The sequence below is a fragment of the Natrix helvetica genome (assembly GCF_964273705.1).
Source record: "Natrix helvetica genome assembly, chromosome: 1".
NCBI classification, from domain to species: domain Eukaryota; kingdom Metazoa; phylum Chordata; class Lepidosauria; order Squamata; family Natricidae; genus Natrix; species Natrix helvetica.
The window spans coordinates 184,199,698-184,214,145 of record NC_138548.1 but is presented as its reverse complement, the minus strand read 5'-3'; the positions used below and the strand labels follow the sequence as shown (position 1 = coordinate 184,214,145).

Here is a 14,448-nt window from a genome sequence, read left to right as displayed (position 1 = left end):
CCACAAATCCCAAAAATCCTTCACAGCCATGGTTCTGCCTTTTAAAGAAGTACAGGCTACCCATTTTCAGGGGATGGTTCTTTAATCTGCCCTAGCTCTTATTTTAGTGAGGCCAAATTGAGTTTAGCTAGTGTGCAATACAAGCTATTTAGTATTTTTAAAACTACACACAATGAGCCCTGGGATTCCTCCTCCTGAGACCACCAGTGCACCATGTCCTGCTTTACTGGGCAACATCATTTTTTGGGGGGGGGGGAGTCACTGTCAGGGTTTGAGTTTTGAAGATCCTTTCTACTACTCTTCAAGTGGGGGAATTGCCTGAGGGGAACTGACCCTCCCCCATGGGATTAAAAGGGAGATATCTGCTTTTGTGCAAAGACAAAAATCAACCTAGGAAATGCTTTGTGGAGTTAAGTCAAGGAGATAGTTTCAATCTAATTCTGAATGGGGCCTCTCTCTCTCCCTCTCTTGTGTGTGTGTGTGTGTGTGTGTGTGTGTGTGTGTGTGTCTGCTTCAAAATACAGAAAATACAGATATTTTGGATAAATTTCCCTCCCACCAGCCAGAAATCTAAGGTGTTCAGATCTTGCTGTGCCAGCCACTCTCAAATACAATTCTTACATGAGTACATTAAACTGATTACAATATAAATGAGGCAAGGAAGAAAGCATAATAAATTTCTGTGAATGAAACAGAGAAAGAAAACTTTATCAAATTCCACCCTCCCCATAATCTTTTCAGCTGTCTTCTGGGAATTGAAAAGAGTCTTTTGGTCTTTACTTCTTCATCTCCTTCAAGGTTCTTTCATGTCTGCTAGGGTGGCATGCTTGGTTTGGTGGTAAGAGTGGTCAGTCAGTCTTGGCAGTCTGTCCCAGGCTTGGCTAAGTTTTTTTTCCTCATGTCAGGTTTTATCAGGAGGCAATCACCAGCAGCAAATTGGAGAGTTATGGTTTGAGCTAGCAGTCCTTTGTTTCTGAGGTAAAAAAAAAAAAGAGGCCAAGAATACAGTTCTTTACAGACATATCTTTAGTCTTATGTGCAAGTGTGGAAATCCAAACATTATTTCAGGAGGCAGACGATGTAAATTTCATGGAACATGACATTCCCACTGCCTGTATGATTGAAACACTTTTGCAGTAAGATGAGTAAATTTCCAAGAGGGACAACAACTTGTGTTGCAAACAAACAAACAAATAAAATATCATAGGGTGGAGCACCTTGACTCATAAACATTTAAAAATGCACAGGTGTAAAAGAGGGAGGGAAGAAAAACAGCTTTAAAAAAAATGCAATTAAAAAAAAAAGGTACTTTGAGTCAACACTCCAAAATGTCAAATTCCATTCAGATGGAAGCAAATTCTCATCAAGTATGTTAAAACATTTACAAATGTAAGCAAAATATCTCAAAATCATTCCTTTTTATAGGTTTAATTAAGCATTGTAAACCTCAAAAATTTCCAGAAGAAGAAAAAAAAATCAAAATTGTATTCAGAGCAGACAAAGAAATGTAACTGCATAATTTTTATATGCAGATGAAAGATCACAACAGTGAAAGGTAAAAGTGCACGAGCAGATCACCTATTTACTCCAAATTTCTCAGAAGAGAGGGGGGGGGAAAGTGGTTAAAGTGAGGAGAAAAAATTTCAGCCTTTAATGACCCAAAAGGAAGGAGGGAAAGAAGGAGGGGGGAATGCCCAGAGGCATTCACAGGTATCACTGGGGCGTTTCATACACACACTCATGGTAAAAATGAGCAGACACTCATTCTCCCCGCTTTTCCTGCTTCCCTCCAAAGAATGACCCAGAAGGAAGAGTGGGGGGGGGGGGGGAATTCACACAGGCAATCACGTGGATCTCTGGATCCATTCACTTATCACTCCCTGGGGCATGGGGGACACATACTCACATTCATACTGCAATCAGACCTTCATGCTTGCTCTTGCCAAACAATCATAGGTATTTTAGGAAGCTTTTTTTTCACAAGCCACCAAGCTTCATTTTCTTTTATTAGAGGATCTCACCCTCCCTTCAGGTTTGGAAATGATAACACACATGCATACACACACATACCATTAAACAACCTTGTAACTTACTGCTTCTTTATATGAAAGGGAATCAAACTACATTCATACCAACTTTTACCATCAACATACTCACATTTGCACTGCAATCATTAATTTCACATACAAAAATCCCATTTCATTCTTTCTTCATGCAAGGCAGTTATTACAATTACTTCAGGGAGCTGTACATAAGCCAATGAGCTCCATTTTCTATTATTAAAGGATCTCAACTTCCCTCCAGGTCTGGAAATGATCACGCACTAGATTGTTAATGCCTGTCTCTGCCCTGGGGTGTTCGTTTCTAATTTGGACCTGCCAGCGGATGCTGGCTAATTTTTAAAGATCCAAATTCTATCTTGATATCCCAGCACGCGCTGGCATTTTTAAATATCAAGATGTATAGAAACAATGCACAGAGATGTTTGTCCACACATTGTTTGCATTCAGCCAGGGTTCTAGGTTGGCGCTCCCAGCACACGCTGGCATATTTTTAAAGATCCAAACCCTATCTTGGTCTCCCAGCAATTTCTGGCATAGTTTTAAAGACCAAGATGTATGGAGACTTTCATTAACACATCGTTTGCATCTGGGTGGGGCCCTTGATTCATCTGATGGTGGCCAGAAAATCAGCAAATTTGTTGACAAAATCTAAATCAAAACTGCCTTCTGGAGGCCAGGTTTTTACTTTAGGACTAATAGAGTAGGTTGGTCAGAAAAATGTGCAGAGGGTTTTTACTCAGATTGAAGGCAAACCTTTAGTAGGAATTTCCTTCATTTCATACATGCACACACAAGGCAACACTCTCCTCCTCCCCCCAAAAGGGAAAAAAACCTCTATACTCACCTGAAGAGTACAATCTTCTAGGGCTGAAAGACATGAGAACAAGGTTCCCTCCCCCACAGAAAAGGCATTGTTGGAGGATTAGAGGTAAGGGAGGGGCGTGGGGGGGGGTAGATAGCTTGCAGGCAGAGTTTGAAAAAAATAAAACCATCAGTTACTCAGCAGATAAACAGATAAACATTATGGGGATATCACAGATGAGAAATGGGGTCTGGATTCACATGCTTCAGGAAAGAAATGAACAGGTAAAATCATTTAAGCACACAATAAATGCAAGGATGAAACTTTTCTTGCAAACATTTCCTGGGTTGTTACTTTAAGGTATAGGCAAGGAAGGAAGGAAGAAAAAAAATATCTTTACTCTGTCTCTGCTGGCCAAAACAGATGCAAAGCAAAGATTCCCTCCACCTTCACTCAGTTTTGTGGGCCCAACAAACTGAGCGAAGGCAATTTCTGCCAGCTTACTCTTTTCTTTCTTTGAACACTTTAAAATTCTTGTCTTTTTTGGGGGGGGGGATTGGAGACATTTTATAGTTACAATTACCTCGAGGGCACACAAAGACTTAGACATACACACAGAGAGACAAAGAGGGCATAACAAAACTCATGAATTTCACAAACAAAATCATTCCCACCCTGAATCTCAGTTAAATTGGGGAAGGCACAAATCTTAAAAAACAAACCACGTGGTTACATAAAAGACAGAGAAAGAGACAGACAAGAGAAAAAAGAGAAACATTTCAACATTTCCCTTTTCTTTTAAGTACCTTTATGTAGCCAAATTAGTTTTCCTGCGTCATCTTTCAGCAAAGCCCATTTCTCACACAATTTCCTTGCTCTCAGCCAAAATCTTGGCATCTAAGGAAATCTCCGAGGGCACTTCTGGCCACCCACGAGCTAACGCTTCCCATGACCCTTTACATGCAGGGCTCACTTTGGCCTAGCCGGGTGCCACCCGCCGTAAGTTTTCGGAAATAAAAAAAATTCCGGGAAGGACTTCGATTCCCTCAACGAAGTATTCGGCCCCTTTCCTCGTAGGGAATTCTGCTAAGGTTTTCCAGATCCAAAAAGGTGATCTGGGGAGGACCTCTGCCCCTCTGCAGTTAGTACTAGCACCTCCTTCTCTCTTTACACACAATGGGCCTTTGCTTTTTTCACAGGACAAAAGCAGCAACAACAGCAAAATGCATTCACTTTTCCATCCATTTTCACACACACTCTCCTTTCCCTAACAGAAGGTCCATGCTCTGGCCTGACCCTAATGCTTTCCAGGCTCTCTTGGTAAAACACACAGAGGAACCAGGATCCAGCTGTGATTGGGAGAAAGATTTCATCACTCACACACATGCAGGCATACACACATTTCCACGCTTTGCCATGCTTTAACATTAAATTTTAGAGAATTAAAATTTAGAGGTACTCACCTTCTTTCCAGGCAGCCTTTGAGCTCAAACTCAAAACCCCTTTAAAGCCTAGATCCAAATGGTTAAGGCCAAGATAAAGTCCACCCACAGACTCAATGGGGTCTGTGCCGGCATGGGAGGCTTACCTGGGCCATATCCATTTGTTAGGCTAGCTTGGAGTCCCATCTGTGGGTCGCCAATTGTTGAAAGAAGTGTCCTTCTGGGTTCGGCTCCAAGTGGGGAAAAAGACACTGGAGACATGGAGGCTGCTTGGAAAGATGGTTTAATGGTGGACAGGACCACATGGCCCGAGCCCTGAACAGAAAAGGCGATCACATGCTTCAATGTTGGTGGAGAAGAAGAGAAGGGAAGAGAAGGGGTGAAGAAGGGCTTGCAGGGATTTTTATAACCTGTTCAGTCCCACCTATCTGTTTCCTGTTCCTGTGTAAGAAATGTATTCTGATTGGTTGCCAGACTCACATGGGCCCATGCAGGGGCAACCCTCTAGGCTGTTTTGAATTCAGGTTTGATTGAGTTCAGCTGCCATGTGGTCACTTGAATAAAGGCTTATATTATCCTGCCTTATCCCATCACTCTGGAGTTAAGAGGAGAACTCTTTATTATGTAAAGTGGACTAGCTTGGCCTTCTTAATGGCCCATTGACAAAGCGGGGAAGCTGCAGGAATTTACTCTGTGTTTAAAATGTGTTTCTCCCTTTTTCACATCCAGGAAAATATAATATTCTGCCTTATCAATATTTCCTAGGATATTTCATTTTTCTGGGAGAGGGCTAGGTGATAACTTCCTACAGTACAAGATATGAAGGAGGGAGGGGGTGTGGCTCCATCTGGGGACAGGGAGGAGGGAGCAATAGTGAAAAGGCTCAGGTCACAAAAATAAATGCATTTGAAATATTATTGTAATTGTTGATATACTAGAAAGTGACAAAAAAAGAGATGATTGAACACATGGTTGATATAATGTAGAACAAGATTCTGTTTTTGCTTATCTTTTATACGTTGTTTTTAACATTGTAAAAATTGTGAGATTTGGAGGGATTTCTACCACTAGCACGGGAGCTGCCAAAATTTTCTATGTACCCTTTTACCTTTCCTCATAAATGTTTAAAAACCAATAAAATTCTTTTTAAAAAAAGAGGTCATTAGTAGAGGTAGTATTCAGCAGGTTCCGACCAGTTCTGGAGAAGCGGTAGCAGAAATTTTGAGTAGTTCGGAGAACCAGTAAATACCACCTCTGACTAGCCCCACCCCCATCTAGTCTCTGCCTGCCAAGTCTCAGCTGATCTGGAGGAAATGGAAATTTTTCAGTAACTTTTGCCTGGAGTGGGGAGGAAATGGAGATTTTACAGTATCCTTCCCCTGCCACACCCACCATGCCACGCCCACCAAGTCACAGCCACAGAACCGGTAGTAAAAATTTGAATCCCATCACTGGTCAATAGGGAGGACTGTGAAGGAGAGACTTCACTTATTCACTTATTCACTTTTATTCTTTTTTTTTTAAAAAAAGTCTAAGGCTTTTCACCTCAGTTTCAAGTCATCACATAGCATATTCATAAAAAATACAAAATAGCCACTCTTTTTACTGCATAAAACAAAATTAAAATCAATTTTCTAAACATGGAAGAAGTGTCCTATATTTAATCTCCTGGATAATGAATTCACTATTTCTCCTGAGAACATTAGTAATTATATCAGCAAAGTGGTCTATAATCTCAAGGCTTCCCTCACTATTTACAAATGACTAACTCGGAAAAATGTTTAGAGAAATCTAGGTCATGTTACTGCTATATGTAAAAAAAATGTCCCACTTATTATTTCTAGTGGAATTTTAGCTCCTAAGTATGTCTCAAATACTGTTGATAATACAGGAGTTTCTTAGTTGTCAATAAAAACCTTTAACAGTATTTCTATTCTGGAAGTTTTTTGAAAGCCAATCCAGAAATTACAATCCCAAATAAGGCACAAACCATATTTGAAACTATACATCAATTAATGTTTAGCACAACCAATGAACATTTTACATGAAGCAAAATTCAAAACTTCTTTCTCTACCCTCTCTTCCACCAGCACCAATAAAATCTAACATCCAGGTTTCTTCAATGTAGAATTCTCTTGAATGAAATTTTATGGGTATCAGATACCAATGACATGTCCTGTGCAGACCCAGTTTTTCTATGCAGGTTGAAGCGAAAGAGTAAACATTAAAGACCAACATTTGCCTCATTCCATAAATGTATACATCAAGTGAATACAATATAGGCACTATTTTACTACAACACAGTAAAATTTTATTCTAAATATCCCAGTTTAATATCTGATGAGATAGCTATAACATAGCTTTTTGACTCCCCCCTCCCAACCTACTTTTATTTAACAATTTGCACTTGCCCACACATTGTTTATAGTTGATAATATTTACATTGCTTGTCAGAATAATAAGCTGTTTGGCAATGGTGGAACTGAAGCTGAATTTAAAGCAACGTTTATTCATGTTGTGGGGGTGTTTCTCTATTTCGATGGCTTCCATAATTATTCTCTTGTTGAGGTGTTCTGTTTTGGAGATTAACCTGGCTCCTTCAAAGTTGATTTCATGTCCTGTAGCTTTACGGGATTTCATGTCCAGTAGCTTTATGGAAGCCATCGAAATAGAGAAACACCCACACAACATGAATAAACATGATGATACCTCCCGCCTACCAAACATCTGGAAACCAGCCCTAGCCAACAAACGAACACCACCCACCACCCAAGCCGTTACAATACAAAACAACAATGCACACACAGCCAGCACCAATCAGCACCAATCTACCAATCATGATACAACCACACAACCAATCATTCCACTTACTGAAACAAAGCCAGCACCCCATCCCCTCCCACCAAGATCTACAGAAAGACGACAGCTCCGTTCCCATTTTAAGCCCAAGGCCGAAGATGGCAGGTGAGATCTTGCCGAAACGTTGCAAAGACAATCTCAATCTTACACGGGAAAAGACCCGAATACAACAAAACCAGCATACCTACACCCGTGAAAATCTACGAGATATGTGTGTGTGTGTGTGTGTGTGTGTGTTGTATTTGTGCTGATAAATAAATAAAGGGAGAGTAGTATGGATCCATTTCAAGCTATTTAGCTCTCATCAGCTAGCTATTTGGGCATACCAGGGGTTGTAACACAAATACATACATACATACATACATACATACATACATACATACATACATACATACTTACATACATACATATAAAATATTATATATAAGTATAACTCAAATACTCTGGACACCAATTATTATTATACGATTGTATCACAGTGGCCAGTTGTTTTGCCAGATTTGGCATTGATTACTAGTCGGGCCCCACCCAGGGGCCTAGGACGTCATAACGTATTTTCATAATATACGTGCAGATCCAAGCAGTGCAGCTTTTTGCATTTGACTGATGGTGATTTTGTCAAGTTTTAACTGTTTTAAATGTAATTCCAGTGCTTTTGGAATAGCACCCAGTGTGCTGATTACCACTGGAATTACCACTGCTGGTTTGTGCCATAATCGTTGAATTTCAATTTTTAAATCCTGGTATTTCGCGATTTTTTCATGTTCCTTCTCATTGACCCTGCTATCACCTGGTATTGCGATGTCTATGATTGTAACCTTATTTTTCTCAACCAGTGTGATGTCTAGTGTGTTATGCGCCAGTATTTTGTCTGTAGGATCTTGACCATCTGATTTTCGGTGACTTTTTCAGGCTTATGTTCCCACCAGTTTGTTGTTTTAATATTATAATTTTTGCACAAATTCCAGTGGATCATTTGTGCTACTGAATTGTGCCGCAATTTATAATCAGTCTGCGCGATTTTTTTACAGCAGCTGAGTATGTGGTCAACAGTTTCATCAACTTCTTTGCAGAGTCTGCATTTGGCATCATCAGAGGATTTTTCGATTTTGGCCTTAATGGCATTTGTTCGGATAGCTTGTTCTTGCGCAGCCAGGATTAGTGACTCTGTTTCTTTCTTTAATGTACATTATTATTATTAATTATAATTATTATTATAATTATAATTATTTATTATTGTTGTTGTTATTGTTATTATTATTATCTTTTATTCATTAAACATGAAACTCAAGTCAACTGAACATTTAAAAATGTATCACAATTATCATTGACTGGTTCTGATAGTTGATACGGGTTGCTGCAGCATCCTAGGTATCGATCAAGTATCTTCTAAAAATGTATGTTGTTCCGAGTAGTGCAGTCTTTTGCAGTTCCGCTGGTGTTATTGCAGAAAGCTGCAATTTCTTGATGTACTTTCTAAAGTTCTTGGACATTGTGCCAAGTGTCCCGATGACAATGGGTATCACTGTCACATGCTTCATCCATAATCACATAGTTTCGATTGCCAGGTCACAATATTTTATTATTTTTTCCAGTTCTTTTTCTTCGACTCTGGGATTCCTGGTACAGCGATATCAATAAATTGTACACTTCCATTTTCAACAACTGTGATCTGGTGTGTTGTGTTCCAAATGATCATTCGTCTGTATTCAAAAGTCCCACAAGATCTTCACCTTCTTATTTTCAACAACGTTTTCCACTTTATGTTCCCATGGCTTTTTGGATACAGGCAAGTCATATTTTTACATTATTATTATTATTATTATTATTATTATTATTATTATTATTATTATTATTATTATTATTATTATTATTATTACATGACAGAAAAGAAGTAAACATATATACACAATCCATATAATTATAGGTAAACCTTATTTTGGGGGTAAGGGAGTAGCCTCATAACTGGATGTCCAATTCAGCTTCCAGGTATCACCTCTGGCGCTGTTTCATGCAGATCTTTTAGGGAACCAGAGAACACACGTCATGGGCAATTTTGCACAATATGTTTAATAGTTTGCATACCAGCACCACAATTGATCTTTCCATCCTCGCTGATGCAGAGCAGGGGCACTTCTTCCAGTATCATACCTGATTCTGTTCAATTTCGACCAGACAGACTGAAGCCAGTCAAAATGAAAAGACCTTGATGTTGGGAAAGATTGGTGGCAAAAGGAAAAAGGGGTGGCAGGAGGCAGGGGGGACAGGGGGAACTGACATGCTATGGTCCATGCATGGGATCATGAAGAATCGGACACATCTTAGTGGCTAAACAACAACAAACAATACAGTGTTTTAAACTAAGCAGGCTGTGATTTCAAAGCCTAATCTTATTAAAACATATTAAACTTGTTCTGTTGCCCTATCATAGCAAACATACAGCATATCAAATGCCACAGATATTAGTAGACACAATGCACATTTCACACTTTGAAACATTTAACCATAAAATGAATATATGAGATATGCTAATATTATCAAACACAAGAAAAATTACTACACTACCTTTGAATATTGTGGTTTGTCATCTTCATAATGAATTTCCACATAATCAGCAGATAATAAGTCACTACAAAGAAGCAAAGGAAAATATATCAGTATAATCTGCTATATAAAGCTGACTTCATTCATTGTGAATAAAGAATAACAAAGAGTAATCGTCCCTGATGAGGTATTATAACTGCAAATCTGGATTTAAATATTGCATATTATGTTCAAGTGGTTAGATACATGGAAATTGTGAGTTCTAGTCCTGCTTTAGGCACAAAACCAGCAGGATGATTTTGGACCAGACCCTCTCTATCAGACTTAGAAAGAAGACAGAAGCAAAACACTCCCAAAAGCATTGCCTAGAGAACGTGTTTTTACAACTGCCTGAGAGGCATGCCTGCATCACAAAAAATGTACCTGAAACAAAGGTTAATTAGTTTTATACATAAATAGCATTTATATCGTACATTTCTTTTTTGCACTGCTCAAGAAAATTTATAAAACATTAAAGCCCATAATTCAATACATAGGCTGGCAACTAGTGGCCTCTTTAATGGTTTCCATAACAAAGCAACAATTTTAGAAATGACAAAGAGCTTAAAATAGCATACTTTTAAACATTTGCATAATTGTCCCAATTCAACTTGAACTTCAATGTTATTACTGCCAAAGACCAGAGAACAATAAAAGATAAGGAAATAATATAATGAGAAATACAATACAATACAAAATCAATCAAAGCATATTCAGGACCATGCCATTAGATACCTCTACCTTCATTACACCTGATTCAAGGCATAGAGATTCATTAGAAATACAACAAGGCACCTAAAACGACACCCTGGAGAATTTGGACTCATTCCATGGAGGCAAAGCTAGAAAATTTGTCCAAGAAAATTGTCCATAAATGATCTGGGACAAAGAATCAGCTTGAAATTACCTAAGGGTTGCTAGAATGCAACTCCCTTTCATCTCTGAGCTGAGCTCTTTTGGGTACTCAGAGCAACAGAGCTGCCATGTGCCCTTCATCTGCTTGAGGCATGAAATCTCATGCTTATTACAATGAACTTTAATACTGTTTGGGAATAGTTCTTTGGTCTTCTGGCAAACACCTCAATTTTGGTTTTAGAATAATTCAGTGTAGTGCTCTTGCTCATTGTTGGGCAAGTGCTAGGCATGCTGTCCTAAGACCAATGGGTATGCTCCAGATGATCACAGCACCATCAACATTAAGAAAGGTAGAGAAGCACCTTCCTGCCAACTTGGAAGGCTAGCAATATAAAAGCCTCCTATCTATAGAGGAAGTTTTCAATTTCTTCCAAAGAACATCACCCAAGTTGGAGTCAAAGCATAAATCAATAAATGATGCATAAAGAGAGGTTACAGACTGAACATTTTTCTGTCAGATTCTGCAAGTGTATATGCAATAACTGATCAACCTTCTTTGAAATCAGTTTGCTCTTCTATCCAGAACATTTCCTGCTCCAGCTGGTCACAAAGCTTCTATTGCAAGTTCCTGGCATAAACCTTGTGATGGTGCTGAACACGCTTATTGATCTATAATTTTAAGGATAGTCTTCAGTGCAATTCTTATGCAGAGGCACTGTGATTGCAACAATCCAATCTTTAAGAATTTGTCCAAGCTGGATAATAGCCATGAACACAGCTATTAATACAGAGCCCACTTCCCTCTTTATCACGTTTAGCTGGTAAATGACTGGTAGCATCAGTTTTGCTGTATAACTCCTTAAAATGTATTTCCCATGTTTTTGAAAGAGTTAAACTGCCTAATAAGGATAAGCCTGTACGTAGGTAATCAGATATTAAGCATTGGTGCAATTCAGCTGGTTCTATCTGGTTCAGGCAAACAAGTAGTGGTGGCAGCGGGAGGCTCTGCCCACCTGCCCGGGCGTCATCATGTCCCATTTTTTATGCTCTGCACATGCACAGAGGTAGCACGTGTGCTCATATTTGCAAACCGGTAATGAAGGTAAGTTGATTTTACCCCTGATATTAAGCAACTAAATGGTTGTATCAAGTGATACAACTGGGCTTCTCCCTCACCCTGTGAGGGCCACAGATCCAGTACAAGGTGTAGGTGAGCTGTATTAAATATTAGGAAGTCCTGGTGGAGTTTTCAAAGGTGTTAATCTGGGGTTCATCCTGGCTGGGAGGTAACATTTCCCTCTCAGGAAAGGGCTTGGGAATGAGAGTAGATAACAGAAGCAAATCAAATTTAGCCTAAGCTGCATTTGGCATTTCAATTTATGTAGAAGGAAAGTCATCCTCAGATGCAAAATCCTTATAGGATCAATGAATCCTATAAGACAAGTTCCTATTGAGAAAAAATCCAGAGTGATTGACTTTGCTGCCCTTCCCCACCAATTACAGCACTCAAGCAGCAATTGAGTATGGCTACAGTAATCATTTATTGATTAGTCTTATGACCATATCAAAGAAGATAAAATAAAAATAAAATACTTGATCTAATTCTATAGCAAATACATAAAAGAAAATACAGTAATAAAATACATATGTGGTAAATGCAAAGAATCAACCTCTAGATAAATTCATCACCTTTACCAGACACCCCAATCTGTTTGATGTAACAGGTTCTCAACTGCCTTAACTATAAATTTAGCAGTTCTGCTCACCATGTATACATCAGAGCCCAGGAGGAAATAGGGCAATTTTCAATTCAGATCCCAATAGGCTGTTCTTTCAAGCAGGGATGTTAATTATCTTAGTCTAAGTAGGGCATACATACAGTTGACAGTCAGACAAAATATGAGCAATATCTACAAGTCATGATATGGCAGTTGCTGGAAGTATCTAATTTGGCCGTGGAATCCAAAAATTCAGATCTTGTTCTAGAATAGCCCTTCTTACTTAAGAACTGCATCAAACTCACTGACAGGTATTTTTCAAATTGAAAAATAGTTTTGTTCTTAGCAAACCAATTTAAAGATTTATTTTTTGCCAATAACTCGGTGTCACTTTGGACAATGAAAACTGAGAAATTTAAAAATTTGATTCGCTTAAGAGTTAGTTGAGAGCAAACACTGTATAGCAATAACTTTGGTAAGTCATCTTACCCAGGAATTGGGCCGAGCCATACTTAATTGTTTTTCTAAGCATATTTTGGGTAACCTATCAGGGTCGATTGAATGGATCTTTTGCCAGTATGTGAATGCTTTAATTATTGATAGGCTGTGTATGGAATGGACACTGGCTTCTGCTCTGACCACTGGGGCTGATGTGTTCTTATCAGTTCCAAATATGTTTCCTTAAATAGGGGTCTGAACTTGTTCAAGTGAGGAAGCTTTTGTAAGACACTTTCATTGAGCACAATAAGTCAGCACTGGGGCTACATTTGCCCTGAATACTTTTTTGAGTATGGGGTCAAGGTACCTGGGTAATTGTAATTAAATAATGTATACAAATTTTTAGTACTTTCCTTGATCTTTGTTGAGCTTCTTTTAAAATGATTTACCCATAACCTTGTGTTGGTAAAAATGACTCCTAAACAAGTTTTTAAAAAATCACTTGATCAATAGGCTTCCCAGTTAAATTTCATACTTTGTTTGATAAATATCATCACATTTTATTTGATTGTATTGATGTTTAAAGAATTAAGAAAACAGTAGGTATTTAGCTTTTTCAACAGGCCTGTTTCAGAGTGAGGCATTAGTACTATATACATTTATTAATCATGGATCTTTGGCATACAAGTGTCTGAAGCATATCGGAAACCTGGAACGTCATTGACATAGAGGCTAAAAAGCATTGGGGATAGGAAACAATTCTGTCTAGCATCCTTAGACGCAGTTATACTCTTAGAGAGCCTCTAACACCCGTAGAAATTTCAAAATGAGTTTTTGAATTGAGGGCCTTAACCAAGAGTAACCAAGAATAAGAATCTTCCATATTTACTTTGGCTAATTTCTTCCATAAAATATTTCTGTTCATAAAACCAAAACCTACATTGAGATCTATAAAAGTGGTAAACAGTTTCTTGCCATTAGTTCATTGTTTTGTTGTAAAGTGATATAAAATAAAACAATTATCTATTGTGGAGCGCTTTGGTCTAAATCCAGTTTGTTCCTTCATTAAGAGGTTTTTTTTTAACATTACTCAGTCTTCTATTTTGCTCAAAAATGTTGGTATACATTTTAGTCACAATTCCAATAAGGCTCCAGTAAGATTCTGTAATGTTTTGGGTCACCTCTGTGTACCATTTATAATGGCGACATCATCCAACTGTGTTATTTGCATAGGAGAACACCCCTGCTAACAACCTTGTTAATAATCAGATGAGAGCCCTGATTGTATCTTTACAGTTTGGCAACACTTTCCAGGAAATTAGAGTATATTTTAATGAACTTTTCTTTCATTAAAATATTTATTTTAATTAAAAGATCTGTTATACTGAACAAAATAACTGATAACCCTAGATATACACTTACCTGTTCAGTGAGAGGTCAAGAATAAACATAGAACTGAAAGCTTCAATCTGGAAACTTGCCTGAGCTAGATGCACAGCCTGAAAAAAAGAAGAGAAGAATGTGAGGGCAGAAATGGAGAAAAAAATATGCATTAGAAAAACTTTTACTGTTTTATCTAATTGTCCATATAAATTTGTCTGATTTTGATCTTATTCAGCTAAGTACAAATAATATGTACACATCTTGTGTACACGTGCATCTTGCAAAGCTTGGGATTTTGTGTTGAG

At 38.3% G+C, this 14,448-nt stretch overlaps 1 protein-coding gene across 4 annotated transcripts in view; it reads right to left on the bottom strand.

Annotated features, from left to right (window-relative positions):
• ADAM23 (ADAM metallopeptidase domain 23) overlaps window positions 1–14,448 on the bottom strand; it is a 93,587-nt gene that overhangs the window by 62,570 nt on the left and 16,569 nt on the right. For all 4 annotated transcript variants that reach the window (XM_081939880.1, XM_081939881.1, XM_081939883.1 and 1 more), the window contains exons 3-4: window positions 14,183–14,259; window positions 9,732–9,795 (exon numbers count right to left, since the gene is read on the bottom strand). In XM_081939880.1, the coding sequence (XP_081796006.1) occupies window positions 9,732–9,795; window positions 14,183–14,259 (141 nt within the window). The remainder of the gene's footprint in view (window positions 1–9,731; window positions 9,796–14,182; window positions 14,260–14,448) is intronic.